The 17,120-nt window shown below is 37.4% G+C and overlaps 2 protein-coding genes across 2 annotated transcripts; both read left to right on the plus strand.

Moving 5' to 3' along the window:
• The first annotated feature begins 12,383 nt into the window (after positions 1–12,383).
• LOC140835366 (uncharacterized) lies at positions 12,384–13,133 on the plus strand. Its single transcript, XM_073200855.1, has one exon. It carries the CDS (start codon positions 12,384–12,386, stop codon positions 13,131–13,133), a length of 750 nt encoding a protein of 249 aa, XP_073056956.1.
• A 119-nt stretch (positions 13,134–13,252) lies between these two features.
• LOC140835367 (uncharacterized) lies at positions 13,253–16,349 on the plus strand. Its single transcript, XM_073200856.1, has 4 exons — positions 13,253–13,550; positions 14,142–14,273; positions 14,343–14,706; positions 15,707–16,349. The coding sequence occupies exons 1-4, from the start codon at positions 13,253–13,255 to the stop codon at positions 16,347–16,349; spliced, it is 1,437 nt and encodes a 478-aa protein (XP_073056957.1).
• The last annotated feature ends 771 nt before the right edge of the window (positions 16,350–17,120 follow it).

Below are 17,120 nucleotides of genomic sequence, written 5' to 3' on the forward strand. Positions count from 1 at the left end.
TCAACCGAAAATCTTTTTACTCATTCAACTTGCATATATCTTAAATGGTTTACAAAAGATTTAATCGGTTTCTATGAAGGATTATTTCGAGTATCTTCCGCTTGGTTTTTAACCAAACTCGATTTAATTCATCGGTGTTCAATATTTCAAGAACCGAGCTATTGTAGCTCAACGATTACCCCCCTAATCGATCCTAACAAGTGGTATCAGAGCGGGTTGTTCTTGAAAGAACATTGAAACTGATTTTGATGTTTAAAATTCGAAATTTCAAATTTTTTACACACATATATGCAAAACTGAATTTTCGCGCAGCTTGTAGCGACCATGGGAAAAATGGCATATCTCCTTGCTCGAGTGTCCAAATGACGAACCGCTTTTTGCGTTGCAAACTAGACTCGTAGAGGTTTACAGCGGTATAAAATTTGCAGCCTAATTATGCACGAGAAAATACAGTTTATTTGTTGAAGACAGAGCATATGTGCTGCAGCAGAAAATGAGCCATGGACAAAATTGGTTAGTTATCCCTCCTCTTTTACATTTTTCAAAATTTCAAAAATATAGGGGGAAAACTCATTATAGCTTTAATGAGTAGATTATTTTTAGATATTGAGGGGGAGAAAATTTTGTTTAAAATGTTTTGAAATATGACTTTTTGATTCACACAAAAAGGGGGAGAAATATGTTAGTTGAGTTGATTGTTTATCCAAGTTTTGTGATCATCAAAAAGGGGGAGATTGTTGGAACTTTTCAAGTTCGCAATCTTGATTTTGATGTTAACAAAACTTGTTATTGTGTTTCTAACATATTTACTCAAGTGTGAAGTTGCAAACACAAGAAGCTAGCTGAAACTGAATTTTGCACAAACTGAATTTCTGGCGAGCTTTGGTATTTTGATGATATCTCTCAACTGGATTATCCAAATGACAATCCGCCAAATGGATTGATTAGGAAACTCAATTTGGAACAAATCGTATTTCACGTCAGTTGGGCAAAATCGGATGTTATCATGGTCTAACTGATCGCTCAATTACCGAACTGATCACACGAAAACAGCAATCAGTTGTGTTTGAGCAGCTGCCGTATTTTGGTCATATCTCTCAGCTCGGTTATCGAAACGAAGCGATTCAGTATGCGTTGGAAAGCTAAGACAAAGATCTACAAATCATTCTATAAGTCAAAGTCTGAATCGAAGCTTACGATGGTGATAAATGACGATAAAACTACTGGTTCTGCACAAACTGAAATCAGCTAGGCTGATTTCAGCACACCAGCTGAAGACCAGTTGAACCAGTCCAACTGAACCAGTTGAACTGAACCAGACCAACTGAACCAGTCCGACTGAATGACCAGTTGAGTTGACCAGAGTTGACCAGTTGACCAGAGTTGACCAGTCGGGAAAATGCCCAGCAAGCTGAATTTGACCGTTGCAATCTCGGAAACAGTACAGAAACTTTCCAACGGTCATATTCTTGTGTCTAACGTATATATCAGTGTTGGAGCCTGTAAATACAACATCTTGAAGATCAAACAAGAGCTTTGGAAGAGGATTCAAAGTATGGGCAGTTAGCATGAAGAAATCAGCTAGTTGAGAGCACCAGCCCTTGTGTGAGGATACACTTGAGATATACACTGTAAATGATAAATTCCTCACACACAATCACTCACACATATACAAGAGAGTTGAAGTTCAAAGATTAGTTGAGTGAGTCTTGCACAAAGACGTAAAACTTGTGTATGTAGTCTTTGCATATGAGACATTAAACAATATGCTGATTGTGAGGTGCTGCCTACAATCGTGAGTGCTAGGAGTTCAGTTTAGGCAGTGGGTAAGTCCTAGCTGAATGGGTTTGTACAAGGTGTTGTATAAATCAAAGTCTTCTAGTGGGTTCTTCCCAAGGGGAAGAAGGGGTGACGTAGGAGTGTTTGAAATCTCCGAACATCCATAAACAAATTCGTGTCTATTTGTTTATTGCATTTATTTATCATTTCCATAGTTTTAAAGATGCATTGTTGAAGCATTTTTTTGTGTTCTTCAAATACCAAAATTTTGCATACCAAGTGTTTGATAAAATTCTTCAACCGAAAATCTTTTTACTCATTCAACTTGCATATATCTTAAATGGTTTACAAAAGATTTAATCGGTTTCTATGAAGGATTATTTCGAGTATCTTCCGCTTGGTTTAACCAAACTCGATTTAATTCATCGGTGTTCAATATTTCAAGAACCGAGCTATTGTTGCTCAACGATTACCCCCCTAATCGATCCTAACATACTATGATTGTTTATTGTGACAATTCTAATGCCATTAACATTTCTAAAAATCTAGTTCAACACTCTCGAACTAAAAACATTGACATAAGACACCACTTTATTCGAGACTTGGTTGAAAAAATTACAATTCGAATGGATTTTATTGAACTGAGAACCAACTGGCTGATATATTCACAAAACCTTTGGATTTTGAGAGATTTTCCAACCTTCGGAAGTCTTTCAGCTTGTGTACACATTGATCACTCACGCATGTTGTCGCCCGTGTTTCAACACCAGTGACAACACCAAGCATGCATGATTTTTATAGGATGTTATACATGTTGCATACTAACATTCATCATGTTTTTGTGTAAAGTGTGAACAGTGAAGTAAGTTTCTGAAAGGTACTCTCTGCGTGTTCATACTTCCAATCAAATATTGAAGAGCGAATTATGTTCAATCCAAGGCATCGAGTAGTTGAGGATGTTCAATGAAATCATGATTATGTCCAATGTGAAAAAAGTGACTTCGAAAATATGAGCATAAGGAGAAAAAAACAGAAAAAAGGTAAATAAACAAATTTATTTAGAAGAAAAAATGGAAAAAACTATCTAGAGGAGTCCATCGAACACCATTCTAATGTGGAAGCTACCACTTCTAAGACAAAATAGTAATGGAAAAAGCTACTTAGAGGAGTCCATTGAAAATCGTTCTTCTAGTGTGGGAGCTACCATATTTGAATTAAAAAAAGTAATAGAAGTTTGACTCAAACTCATAGGTGTTTCCAGTAGGTGTTGCCAACACCACATGCGAAGTCCCGAAAATTTTAAGTCCATATGAACCACGTGCGTGCAAGTTATTAAAATCCTTATGTATTTTATTAAATTATTTTAATGCATAATTTCATTTAATTTATGAAATTTATTATTTTAATTATTCATGTTTATTTAATGTATGTTAAAATGTTCTTGAGTTTATGTTTCAGGCGATTATTCGAGGCGGTATCGAGGAAAGGAGACCGGGATGTTTTTTTTAGTAATTTTAATGGAGACAAATTATTTTAAGATAAGATTTAAGTATTTTAAATGATTTATTTAATTCTTAGTATTTTAAAAGTCTAATTTAATTATTATGTGATATTATAATTTTAAAACGTTTATGGATTAGTAATTTGTGTATTTTAGTTATTTTTTTTAAGCAAAATGATTAGTAAGTTAGTAGTCCTTAATTAGTAAGTTAATTATTAATTTAAAACCTTAACTATAATTACCTAATAATTGACTATTTTCTACACACATGTATTATTCATTTTATTCTTAGTCAAACATATTACCCATTTGTTCTCCTAATGCACACATACACATATTCAAATATTTAATTTAAACTTACACACACTCACACCTTACACACATACATATACACGTATACTATATATACACATCAAACAAAATATATATTTCAATCCAACTTTTGACTAAGGGAAAGAAATGTTTCTAAAACACTTCCCTATCAATTCTTGTCTCCATTTCCTTCTTTTTTCCCTTTCCTTTAAACAAGCGTACAATCTCTGAAAATTTCCAGCATCATTTCATTGAGGTTATTTAAAGAAAATCGAGCTATGTTCGTCCCGGATCGTCTATCGCTCCGTCTCCGCTTCGGTATCGTCGTTACGGTATTTTAAATATCAAAAGGCACGTATAATCTGTTCTTGCTGCATCGATCATGTCATATTATGTGTTGAGTTGTTTTTAAGCATAAAAATGTATATATGATGTAGAAGTTTGAGCAAGAAATGTATTGAATATGTTTTGAACAAATTTTAGATCCGAAAACTCATGTTTTGATGTTCTTTCGAAAACTGCAATTTTTCGGTATATATTTTGAGAAAACTTTCAACTACAAAAACGTAGATCTTTTCGATACGTTCGATTTGATATAAAATTAGAGTTATTTAGATTAAAAACGAGTGAGTTATGGTGTTTTTAATATGACTGCTCAAATTAGATCCGAAAATTTCTGTTTTGATGTTCTTTCGAAAACTGAGATTTTTCGGTACATATTTTGAGAAACCTTTTAATTACAAAAACGTAGATATTTTCGATATGTTCGATTTGATATAAAATTAGAGTTATTTGGATTAAAAACGAGTGAGTTATGGTGTTTTTAGTATGACTGCTATTTTTAGATCCGAAAACTCATGTTTCGCTGTTCTTTCGAAAACTGCGATTTTTCGGTACATATTTTGAGAAAACTTTTAATTACAAAAACGTATATCTATTTGATACGTTCGATTTTATATAAAATTCGAGTTATTTGGATTAAAAACGAGTGAGTTATGGTGTTTTTAGTATGACTGCTCAAATCGTGTTTCAAGAAAGTTATGAATTTTAATATGTTCTTGAAGTTTTTATGTTGCAAGCTTTGTTGGGGATTGACGGGTGATCGTTGCTGCATATAAGAAAGTTAGTAATGATGTTTAGAGTATTTTTGAGGTTTTGATCATGTCGTTAAGAGCTTGAATTATTAAGATGTCGTAAGAAATAAACTTTAATATAAATGACAATATTTTGGGTCGTATGAATTGTAGGGTGATTATAAAAGTTTAGTTCATTGTTATGGTGTCCTAGAATGGTCTCATAGTGATGAATCTTGATGCCTTATGTGTTAATTGGGAGAATACACATCTCGCAAAATTTTCATAAAATAATTCGTCGAACAGAGCGGACACGGACCCGGACACGGAGGTAGGCACGGTGTCCGTGCCTTCTTATTTCATCACAACAAATTTTAGGCGCACGGACACGGATCATGATACGGACCTAGGGACGGGGTCCGTGTACCTTCAGATTTTAGGTATATTCTTTTATTATTTAAGGTTTGATTTGAGGTTTTATACCATGATTTAATATGATGTTTTACAGGGTTATGTCATGGGAAATCATAGAATGTTCTAAGAATTTATTTAGCTTGGGATTAAGCATTACATTTACGTTTAAGTTGTACAAGTTAAGTTTATGTATTCATATTAGTATGTTGCAGCAACGACCCGATTGACATCCAACGAATCCCTCCATGCAAAGTAAGTATGTATGACGTGCAAAGAAAATATTTGAATTTTTTGAGGTATGCTAAATGTCTTGTGACCAAAACTGAATGGGTTTGGAAGTCGGTGAACGTGGCCGAGGACCTCTCCACCCCGTTAAATTATGAACGGGTTAGATCGTGGTTGTGAAGCGTTAAATTATGAACGTGGATCAACTGGCCTGTTAAATTATGAACAGGGATCTCATGTATGTGGCAGTGGATACGTCTCTGTCAGCCCAGTACTGTGGTTTGTCTGATCAGATATTTATTATGTTAAGGGTCACTTGCTTTGAAACATCCTCTACGCAAAATGATGAAATTAAGTATGTTGAAGTATGAAAGCATGTTTAAAGAAAAGTTTATGTGATGGCACGTCATATTATGTATGCATGTATGTTCAAAGTTTATGCAAAGCTCAAGTTTATGAAAGTTCAAGTTATTATGCAAGTTCAAGTTTCAAAGTATGTATGTTCAAGTTCAAAGAAGTTTATGAGAGTTCAAAGTTATTATGAAAGTTTAAGTTTATTAAGAGTTCAAGTTTATTACGCAATGTTTAAGTTTCAAGTATATATGTTATATTTTGAAGTTGTATGTGGTTTTATTATGTAATACTCGTTATTCCCAGTTTATACGTGTTGAGTCTTTAGACTCACTAGACTTGATCGATGCAGGTGCTTATGTTGATGAGGAGACAGGAGGTGGCGACCAAGTGGCAGGCTTGGACTGAGCGGGAGGCTAAACCCGAGGACCGCCATGTTTACGTTTTTATGCAAAGTTTAAAAATACTCTGATTTATATGATGTGATGGGAGATGTTTTGAGCAAGTATTTTGTTAGCAGATTTTATTGGTGATGTTGAATTTCAAATATTTTATGAACGACTCTTTCGACAACCTTTTCTTATGGGGGATTTGGTTGTGGTATTTTATGGCAAATATTGAAGATTATTTTATATTAAAGAAAAATTTTAATTTTTCCGCAAATTTTGAAGTAGTAAAAGTACGGTACGTTTCACCACAGTTCAGACGCTTCACAATTTGCTCATTGTCTGATTTTTTTGTTGTGTCATTATATTTTAGGCATAAACATGACATGCATCTTGTTATTTTTTTTTGAATAAATCATGCTCAAGAAAGTATCAGCTTTCAATCTACAACATTTGAAGAAGACCTTGATTTCCTTACTTTTGAATTTACGTGGTTGCATATAAATCAATGGGCTATGTTTGAAGTGGCGTTAAAATTGGATTAACTTCTAAGTGTAAAATTTGAAGTTACCGTTGGATGAGGGTGTGACGTGTAAATGGGAATCAAGTTTGATAATGGTTACCGTTGCCGTGAAGATTGTTTGTAACTGAAGGATTGCATTGGTATGATTTTTTTACCATTGGAATATGAGTATATATACAATGGTACTGTTGAATCTCTGAAAATTACTCTCACTTACCCTAGCATTTTTCCTTATTCTCTATGATTTCTTTGTGCTTTCTTGTGATTTCTTATACTCCTCGTGATCCCCTCTCACGTATTACAGATGGCCTGATCAGGCTATGACCCATTGGATATTCGAAGTGAAATGATTGGAAGGACTGTTGTTCCGCCACCAGTGGCAAAACCACCCACAACACCGCCACCAGAACCGTTGGCAGAAAATCAGTTTTAATTGATCGTCGTCGCTGAGATCCCCACTCCTATGGAAACCATTGCGCCAGGAGAACCAGGTAATGAAATTGATGTCGAAATACACCGAATTTCGAAGTCTTGAATAGGGTATTTCCAATCCCCCCTGAACCAAGGCGGTCCAAACGTCAAGCAAGGTATGACCCTGAATTTGCACCTGCTAAGAAGCCATTGCTTCTTCCTTCACTAAACATTTTCTGGATCCGGCCTTCTTGTCGGATGATGATGCAGATTTTGAATTGGTCTCAAAACTAAATTGGTAAATGATGCTCCAAAATCAGCCGCCCCTCCAAAGACGAAGGTGCAGGACATGTCTGAAAGACAAAGCAAAGCGGCTGAATCATCTGATGATGAACGTTCTTTGGCTGAGATATTTGCTGGCCTAAAGGAGGAGCAAATTTTGAAGAAATCCACTCCGGCCGATGAAGAACCCGATGAAGAGATGCTTCAGGAATTCCAAGACAATTGCCCTGATTCATCAAGTGGTTCATCTTTTTTTACTCCAAATTTGAGTCCGAATAACTGAATGATATAGGAGCATCTGAAGATAGTTTTGATGAAGAAGCTGAGGTTGTTGCTGATGTTGCTGGTGCTGAGCCAGGTGTTGTCAAATCTCTGGACAAAACAGACTCTGAAGAATATAATCTAACTGCCTCTTTCTCCAACAAGTTCTACTCCGAGTTGGACGTTTCTCGATAGTCAGTCTATGCTCACAAAGAGTTCATATAAAAGGAATATTGACACCGAGGCTTATGCAAGGCAGAACCTGATTGCATTCTTTCGAGCTCGTGGGCTGAGAAAAAAGTGGACTTTGTGCTGCACTACGCGAGAATCCCAATACTAGAATTCTATTGTAATCTTGTCTCTAGCATCAGTGATGGGAGCTCTGCCAAGTATCGACGCATGTTTGTGCGAGACACCATCTATGATTTCTCGTCATATGCCATCAGTGAGTTCTATAGCACCTCGACTGAAGACGAGGAGGATGATGCTTTTGATATTGACACTATCACAGTCGTCCTCACTGGTGGTCTAATCACTCTGTTTCCGAGTCGTCCCATATGCCTCGCCGCAGCGAACCTAATGTGTTTTTACTCTATGTTGCACAAGATAGCCATTCGGAATTGGTCCCATTCTTCAAATACCACAATGATTACCCGACCACAAGCCATCACCTTGTTCACTATTGGTATCGATCGCTCATTTCATTTTGGATAGCTAGTGTTCAAAACGGTCCTACAATTTGCAAAAGGAGGGTTGAAATCTACCAGATTACCTTTTACATCCCTGATCTTTGGGATACTGGAGTCACAGGGATTCCTCAAAGAAGAGGATGAGGGCCTATCTGATATAGGGGAAACCCTCAAAATCGCTCCAACCTATTTCAAGGGTAACAAGAAACTGGACCTCCCTTGGTTATCGGCTGGTGTTGCCACTGGTGTTGGTAACATGGCGTCCACTTCCTCTTCCACTCCCAGGGCTTTGTCATGCTCTCTGTCTATCATCTACAGGAACAAATTGACTTTGTTCTACTACAGATCCAATAGCCCAAAGTTCTCATTGCCAACTACAAAGAACAAGTGGTTGAGCATAGGCTACTATTGGAATGTAGTCCAAAAAGGGGGAGCAGAAGAAGACCTAAAAATGACACAGAAAATGGATGATGTCGAAGTTGCCGAATCATCTGGAGGAGCTGAGACTGATGAGCTTACAGACACATAAGAAAATAAAGAATAAATAATATGATATGTAGTCTATAATGCTGTTTTTTGCTCTTATATCGGTTTGTTCTTATATCTGTTTGCGTTTTAATGAATTTTTTGTTCGTATGTCTTGTTATGTTTTCATGAGTTTTAAAGTTGGTGTTGACACCATTGTCAACAACACCAATTCTCTATCACGTCTAACTCAGGGGGAGACGAACTTAAACTCGGGGGGAATACACTCTAACTCAAGGGGAGGTTAACTGAATGCATAAATGACCAAGATTATAATTTTTGAATGTTTTGTCCAGAAAAGAAAAATGGGAGAGATTGAAAAGAATATATTATTCCTTAATTACTTTTTTTAATATTGATAGTATCTATTTAAAGTTTTGCCTTTCTAGATTATAAGATTTTTTTTGATTTATCTCTAAAAATTAGAGGACTTGTTTTAAATTTAGTATTTATCTCTAAGATATGTTATCCTTGTTTAAAATAGTTCCTTCCTAATCAAACTCTCATGTTTCTATATATTATAGGACTCTTGTATAGAATGAGGTGGAGGTCAAATAAATGATACATGTAGAGAGCTTGAAGGACGCACAAAGTGTGTTCTTGCACAGAAGAAAAATACGAGAGCCGAGCTCATTTGATGAGAAACTTTTGTGTGATCGGGTGATCACCTTGTTGTGTTGCTGATCCATGTTGAGGACACTTGAAGGACAACACTTGTGTGGAATGTTGCTTGAAGAGTCTCGGAGGTCTTTATTTTATGGGACATAAGATTTGCACATGTGTTTTTATTGATTGGTTTTAGATTAAATTTATTTCCTGCTTGTCACTAGTATTGAGTTTTGTAAATAATTTACAAGTTTTCTAGTGATAATTTTTGTCATGAGGCATTGTATAAGTATCTTGTATTCATACTTGTACATAATTTAATATGTCTTATTTTGGTTATTAAATTTTATGTGTGTGTTAAATAATTTATTCTGCAGCATGTTGGGAATAGTGTTGACAACACCGATACACAACACTATAATTTGATACAACCAGTTTACTGTTTCTACACTTATGTTAAACAACCCCCTTTCAAAGATTTTCTCGGTTGGGGGAACAGAAGTCGTTATAAAGGCAGTACTACAGTCTATCCCACATATTCCATGTTTTGTTTTAAAATACCGGATGATATCTACGTTGATATAAAAAGAGCATGTAACGCCCAGACATTCGTATGCATATGATGTAAGGTAATGTTATGATTAAGTATGTTCATTATTCCTTTTATGGTTTATTATGATGAACGTTTGGGATATGCTATGTAATGGTGATGGTTTATGGCTTCAAGATATGATAAGAATGGTATTGAATGATTTAGAATGAAACCGAGAATGTATGGGTAGAATAGAAAGTTGATATTTAGCAAAATAAGTAATAGAAGTGCTAAAACTGTATGAAACTGTGGCAGTAGTTGTGGTTTTTAGCATAACGTTTTGTATATTGATCCAATTGATGTGAGGCCACTTTCATTAGAAAGATAAGACATAAGGCTATAACTTTCTTATTTTGAGTTTTGTCCAAATCATTGTGGAAGACTAGCCAAAAGCGTCCCGAAGTGTGTCGTGTGTATCGTCGTTCCTCCAGTGACACATGTTGGGAGATTGAGCATAACTTTTTACTCATACCTCTAAATGATCTTCAATTTGGAGGGATTCAAGATAAGACATAGAGCTACAACTTTGTAGTTTACCATTTTTCCAAATAATGATGGGAAGAGACGTTTCGGAGGCGATCTTTGAGGAGGTTGTGCGCAGAGCGGCGCCCGAGCGGTAAGAAACTACCGCCCGAGCGCCACTGGTTCTGGAATTTTGTGTTTCGGACAGTATGGTCCGTGCTAGGGCGGTAATATATGACCGCCCGAGCGCCCAGCACAATACAGAAAGCGTGTTTTGGGTGTTTTAAGGTATAAAATCGGTTGAGACACAATTTTTCCTCATTTCTCTTCTTTTCTTTCTCTTCAGCAACGATTCCAAGCTAGGGTTATGCATTTTCTTCTTATCCTTTCTTTCAATCAAGCAAATTAATCTTCAATCCGGAGTTGGAACTTCATCTTTTTAGCGAAAGGAGCAAAGGTAAGGAATTTCTTCTTGTTCTTGAGTTATTGAAGATGGTGGAGTTAGGATTGATAGTTGTGATAGATGTATTGGATTAAATGGCCATCTAATGTTATTATTTTGGAGTTGATGGTTAGTTATTGGATTTATTATTGTAGGAACACCATCAAGATTTAGGAAATCAAGTGCTCCAAGTGTAGTAAGTGGAATCATTTCTTCAATGCATCACATGATCCTATATGTATGGGTTTTGATGATTTTATGATGTTAACTCCTTTCATATTCCATTCATGATATATATATATATATATATATATATATATATATATATGTATATATATGTAAATATGTATATATGGTAGTGTAATTATATGCATTTTGATTGAAAGGAGTTAAACTTTCAAGATGCCTCTAATGTGTTTGATAAAATGCTTGAATGAAGTTTTATATGATTGAATGATTAGATTGATAGTGATAGTAGTGGTGCTGCCTCTGGCAATTCTAAATCCGCAATGTAATTGGCCAATTAACGATGAAAACATGTGCTCTCTTATAAGATTCATTTTATGCAGAGGTACGTGTCGCTCCTATAAGATTCGTTTTTACGAAGAGGGTTAGCAACGAATGAACTATCTTATAAGAACTATCAATTCTTCAGTTGATCATTGAAATGAATATCATCCCTATGTATTGTTGTATTATGATTCTTGACGGATGATATTAGTGATGATTCGGCGTTTATGAAATGAGATGGATGATGTTTTCAAGAAAATTAGATTGAGGCTATTCACTTTATGTTTTACACTATAACGATATATATGTATCTTGTTAGTATTGATTCCATTTGCTGAGTTTTATACTCATTCCAGTTATGTTCATGTGATGCAGGCACAGGTAAGAAAGAATGATCATCCCGGAGTTGTCGAAGCGAGAGAAGGGAATATGCCAAACTTTGGAGATTTTGAATGGATGTTATTTTGTTATTGTCAAGTTTTTGGCTAGTTTGGAAAACATTGAAAATCTTGTTTTGTGCTTTGGCTTTGGCAAGATGTGTAGATACTTTACTTACTGGTATCTGATGTATATGAAAATCTTTTGCTTGTGTATTATTTGTTGTTTAAGACATGTGGCATGTCCTATTTACGGAGAGATGCTGCCCAAATTTTTTTAAATTACGCATGTTCTCCAAATTACATTTTAAAGCTTCCGCACTAATCATGCATTTTAGTCTCGAGTGTTACATTTAGTGGTATCAGAGCCGAGATTTTCGAACCAATGATTTGGCATATGACTTCCTCTGCTGTCGACAATTCGGTATGTATGTACCTGCAACATTTGATATAATATGGATGTGTAGCCTCCATAATTATGATATGCTATGTATGGAAATGGTTTTAAGCTAATATTTATCATAGGATCATGCTGCCTAAGCGTTAAGCACCAAAAGGGGAGGATAGTTCATCATCTAAAGTGGTTGGTGAATTTAGCAAGTTACTGAAAGAACACGCCAAATTACACGGCGAGCAAATCCAACAGCTCTTGCGATTGCAGAATGCAGGGCGAGGGAGAGAGAGAGAGAGAGCAAGTGAGGCCCGAGCTTAGTAGTGAAGGCGCATTAGAAAGATTTCGTAAGATGAAACCACCAGAATTTGATGGTAGCACTGATCCCATGGTCGCCTTGGAATGGGTCAAAGCTGTAGAGTCCATTTATGATTATCTGCAGTTTGAAGATATAGATCGAGTCAGCTGTGCCATTTTTCTACTGACCAAGACGGCGAGGACTTGGTGGGACGCCACCAAGATATCAGTTAATGTCTCGACACTCAAGTGGCAGGAGTTTAAAGATTTATTCTACGACAAATATTTTCCTCGAGATGTTCGAAGTCAGAAAGTGAAGGAATTTCTAGAACTGAAGCAAGGAAATATGTCAATGCAAGAGTATATTCTCAAATTCGAAGAGGGGTGTCAGTTTGCCCCATATCTGGCCAGCAATGACATCGAAAAGGGCGAGCATTTTCTAAGAGGTGTCCGGGCTGAAATTAAAAGAGACGTTCGAATGTCTAAAGTCGCTTCATATAAAGAGATTGTTGAAAAAGCAAGGATGGCCGAGCAGGACGAGAAGGAAATTGAAAGAGAAAGACAATTGAAAAGCCAAGATTTTTTTACTAAAGGCCAAGGATCCGATGGAAATGTAAGGGCAATTTCAGAGGCAAAGAAAAAGAGGAGCATCGACCCAAAGCTCCTATGCCACCGCCTACATATAATCGACCTATATGTCCAAAATGTGGCAAAATGCATATAGGTGAGTACTTGGTTGGAAGTAATCGATGCTTTCGTTGTGGAGGTGTTGGACATGTTATCAAAAATTGTCCAGTGAAAGGTGAGAAAGGGAAAGATAGGGTTCAAGGCAGAATCTTCACTATGACCAAAGAAGGCGCAAATCCTGATTCTTCTGTTATATCAGAAGTTGATGATAGCGGGATTTTCCAGAGTTCAGGTATTTCGCTTGACACTCCTTATATTTCTTGTCTCAAAGCTCATGAAATGTTATCAAAGGGGTGTCATGGGTTTTTAGCTGCTGTGATAGATTTGAATACTGAGATGAAGATTGAGCTGAATGAGATTGAGGTAGTTTGGGATTTTCCTGACGTATTTGCGGATGATGTGCCTAGATTGCCACCTGACCGTGAAGTTGAGTTCGTGATTGACTTGGTTCCAGGTACTGCTCCGATTTCAAAAGCTCCTTACCGAATGGCCCCGACTGAAATGAAGTAGCTGAAGAATCAGTTGGAAGATCTACTAGACAAAGATTTTATTCGTCCGAGTTCTTCTCCGTGGGGAGCTCCGGTTTTATTTGTCAAAAAGAAAGATGTATCTTTGCGGTTGTGAATTGATTACAGAGAGATCAACAAAGCCACGGTCAAGAATAAATATCCATTGCCGAGGATTGATGATCTCTTTGATCAGCTACAGGGAGCGACAGTGTTTTCAAAGATCGACCTGCGTTCTGGTTATTATCAGCTGAAAGTTAGGGAAGCCGACATCCCTAAAACTGCATTCAGAACCAGGTATGGCCATTATGAGTTCTTAGTCATGTCATTTGGGTTGACGAACGCTTCGTCTGTCTTCTTGGACCTAATGAACCGGGTCTTCAAGCCATATTTGGATATCTTTGTTATCGTTTTCATTGATGATATCCTGATTTATTCCAAGACTCGGGAACTTCATGCCGAGCATCTCAGAACTGTATTGCAGTTATTAAGGGAACATCAGTTATATGCAAAGTTGAAAAAATGTGAAATCTGGTTAGAGCAAGTATCATTTCTGGGCCATATCGTTTCGAGAGAAGGCATTGCTGTGGATCCCATGAAGATTGAAGCTATTAAGAAGTGGCCTATTCCTACGACAGTCTCCGAGGTGCGTAGTTTTCTTGGTTTGGCAGGTTATTATCGACGTTTTATTGCCAATTTTTCAAAAATATCCCTGCCGTTAACCAATTTGACGAGGAAAGCGGTGAAGTTTGAGTGGACAAACGATTGCCAGCACGGATTTCAAGTGTTGAAAGACAAGTTGACATCAGCCCCTATCCTAGCACTTCCGTGTGGTACTGAAGATTTTATTGTTTACACTGATGCGTCAAAGATGGGACTTGGAGCTGTACTGATGCAGCGTGAGAAAGTAATCGCTTATGCTTCTCGCCAGTTAAAGGATTACGAAAAGAATTATCCCACCCACGATCTTGAGTTGGCTGCAGTGGTCTTTGCATTGAAAATATGGAGGCATTATCTGTATGGCGAGAAGTGTGAAGTTTTCACAGACCATAAGAGCTTGAAATATCTATTCTCTCAGAAGGAACTCAATATGCGGCAAAGGAGGTGGTTAGAACTTGTTAAAGATTATGATGTGACCATTAGCTACCACCCAGGTAAAGAAAACGTCGTTGCAGATGCTTTGAGCCGCAAGTCAGTTTCTTCTTTGAGCTCATTAATTCAGAAGCCGTTGCTATTGGATCTTCAGAGGAGTGAGATCGCTATGGTAGAGTAAGGGACCATCGCTAGACTTTCAGCTTTGGTTATTCGACCTACGTTGACAGATAGGATACGACGGGAGCAACCTAATGACAATCAGTTGATGAAATTGCGATCTAAAGCTAATGAGAAAGGAAATACAGAGTTTGCGATGAACACTGATGATTTGTTAACGTTTAGAGGTCGGATATGTGTTCCCAGTGGTGATGACATTCGACGGGATGTTTTGACAGAGGTTCATACCGCGCCATACTCGATACATCCAGGTAGCACCAAGATGTATCAGGATCTCCGACGTCTCTACTGGTGGCCAGGTATGAAAAGTGATATCGCAAAATTCATATCCGAATGTCAAACATGTCAGCAGGTAAAGATTGAGCATCAAAGACCTGCTGAAACTTTGCAATCCCTCCCAATACCTCAGTGGAAGTGGGAGCACATCACCATGGACTTCGTAACGGGACTTCAAAGAACACCAAAGGGTTACAACTCCATCTGGGTGATTGTTGACAAGTTAACCAAGTCGGCTCATTTTCTTCCAGTCAAGACGACGTTTACAATGAATCAGTATGCTGAAACTTATGTAGCTGAGATTGTGAGACTTCATGGTATCCCTGTGTCAATTGTATCTGACCGTGACCCAAGGTTTACTTCCGAATTTTGGAAGAGCTTGCACAGAGCCTTGGGCACCAGGTTGGCTTTTAGCACAGCTTATCATCCTCAGAGTGACGGGCAGTCAGAGAGGGTGATTCAGATTCTTCAAGATATGTTACGAGCCTGCACGATTGATTTTCCTGGTAGTTGGGATTTTAAATTGCCACTTGCGGAATTTTACTTATAACAATAGTTATCAGGCGACGATTGGCATGGCACCATACGAGTCATTGTATGGCAGAAAATGTAGGTCACCGTTGAATTGGGATGAAGTCGGTGAAAGAAAGATGTTAGGACCAGAATTGTTTCAACAGACAGCTGATGTGATTGCTTTAATCCAGGATAGAATGAAGACGGCCCAAACCAGACAAAAAAGTTATGCCGATAACCGAAGAATGCCGTTGAAATTTGAAGTTGGAGATCATGTATTTGTAAAAATTGCCCCTCTCAAAGGCATTATGAGATTTGGCAGGAAAGGAAAGCTGAGCCCAAGATTTATCGGCCCATTTGAAATCTTGGACAGGATAGGAGAAAGAGCATATTGTCTAGCCTTACCGCCGGGTTTGGATAGAGTCCACAATGTATTTCACGTCTCAATGCTCAGGAAGTACATCTCGAACCCTTCCCATGTTCTCAGACATGAAGCGTTGGATCTGATGTCGAACTTGACTTATCAAGAAGTACCAATCCAGATTTTAGATCGCAAGGTTAAAGTACTAAGGAATAAGGAGATCGGCATTATCAAGATTCTTTGGCGTAATCAGTTGGTTGAAGAATCAACGTGGGAACCAGAGGAGGAAATGAAGCAGCGATATCCTGAGTTATTCGCACAGTAATGGCAATTTCGGGGATGAAATTTCTTAAGGAGGGGAGAATTGTAACGCCCAGACATTCGTATGCATATGATGTAAGGTAATGATTATGATTAAGTATGGTCATTATTTCTTTTATGGTTTATTATGATGAACGTTTGGGATATGCTATGTAATGGTGATGGTTTATGGCTTCAAGATATGATATGAATGGTATTGAATAATTTAGAATGAAACCGAGAATGTATGGGTAGAATAGAAAGTTGATATTTAGCCAAATAAGTAATAGAAGTGCTAAAACTGTATGAAACTGTGGCAGTAGTTGTGGTTTTTAGCATAACGTTTTGTATATTGATCCAAATGATGTGAGGCCACTTTCATTAGAAATATAAGACATAAGGCTATAACTTTCTTATTTCGAGTTTTGTCCAAATCATTGTGGAAGACTAGCCAAAAGCGCCCCGAAGTGTGTCGTGTGTATCGTCGTTCTTCCAGTGACACATGTTGGGAGATTGAGCATAACATTTTACTCAGACCTCCAAATGATCTGAAATTTGGAGGGATTCAAGATAAGACATAGAGCTACAACTTTGTAGTTTACCAATTTTCCAAATTATGAAGGGAAGAGGCGTTTCGGAGGCGATCTTTGAGGAGGCTGTGCGCAGAGCGGCGCCCGAGCGGTAAGAAACTACCGCCCGAGCGCCACTGGTTCTGGAATTTTGTGTTTCGGACAGTATGGTCCGTGCTAGGGCGGTAATATATGACCGCCCGAGCGCCCAGCACAATACAAAAAGC

The sequence above is a fragment of the Primulina eburnea genome, chromosome 6, assembly GCF_022965805.1.
Source record: "Primulina eburnea isolate SZY01 chromosome 6, ASM2296580v1, whole genome shotgun sequence".
Taxonomy (NCBI): Eukaryota; Viridiplantae; Streptophyta; class Magnoliopsida; order Lamiales; family Gesneriaceae; genus Primulina; species Primulina eburnea.

What these genes read in the sequence shown, in the direction of transcription:
- LOC140835366 (XM_073200855.1), top strand. Translation starts at nt 12,384, where the DNA reads ATGCAGGGCGAGGGAGAGAGAGAGAGAGAGCAAGTGAGGCCCGAGCTT.
- LOC140835367 (XM_073200856.1), top strand. Translation starts at nt 13,253, where the DNA reads ATGACCAAAGAAGGCGCAAATCCTGATTCTTCTGTTATATCAGAAGTT. An exon ending in CGTGATTGACTTGGTTCCAG is followed by an intron (nt 13,551 to 14,141) that starts GTACTGCTCCGA and finishes AAATCTGGTTAG; the next exon opens with AGCAAGTATCATTTCTGGGC. An exon ending in CTCAATATGCGGCAAAGGAG is followed by an intron (nt 14,707 to 15,706) that starts GTGGTTAGAACT and finishes TTATAACAATAG; the next exon opens with TTATCAGGCGACGATTGGCA.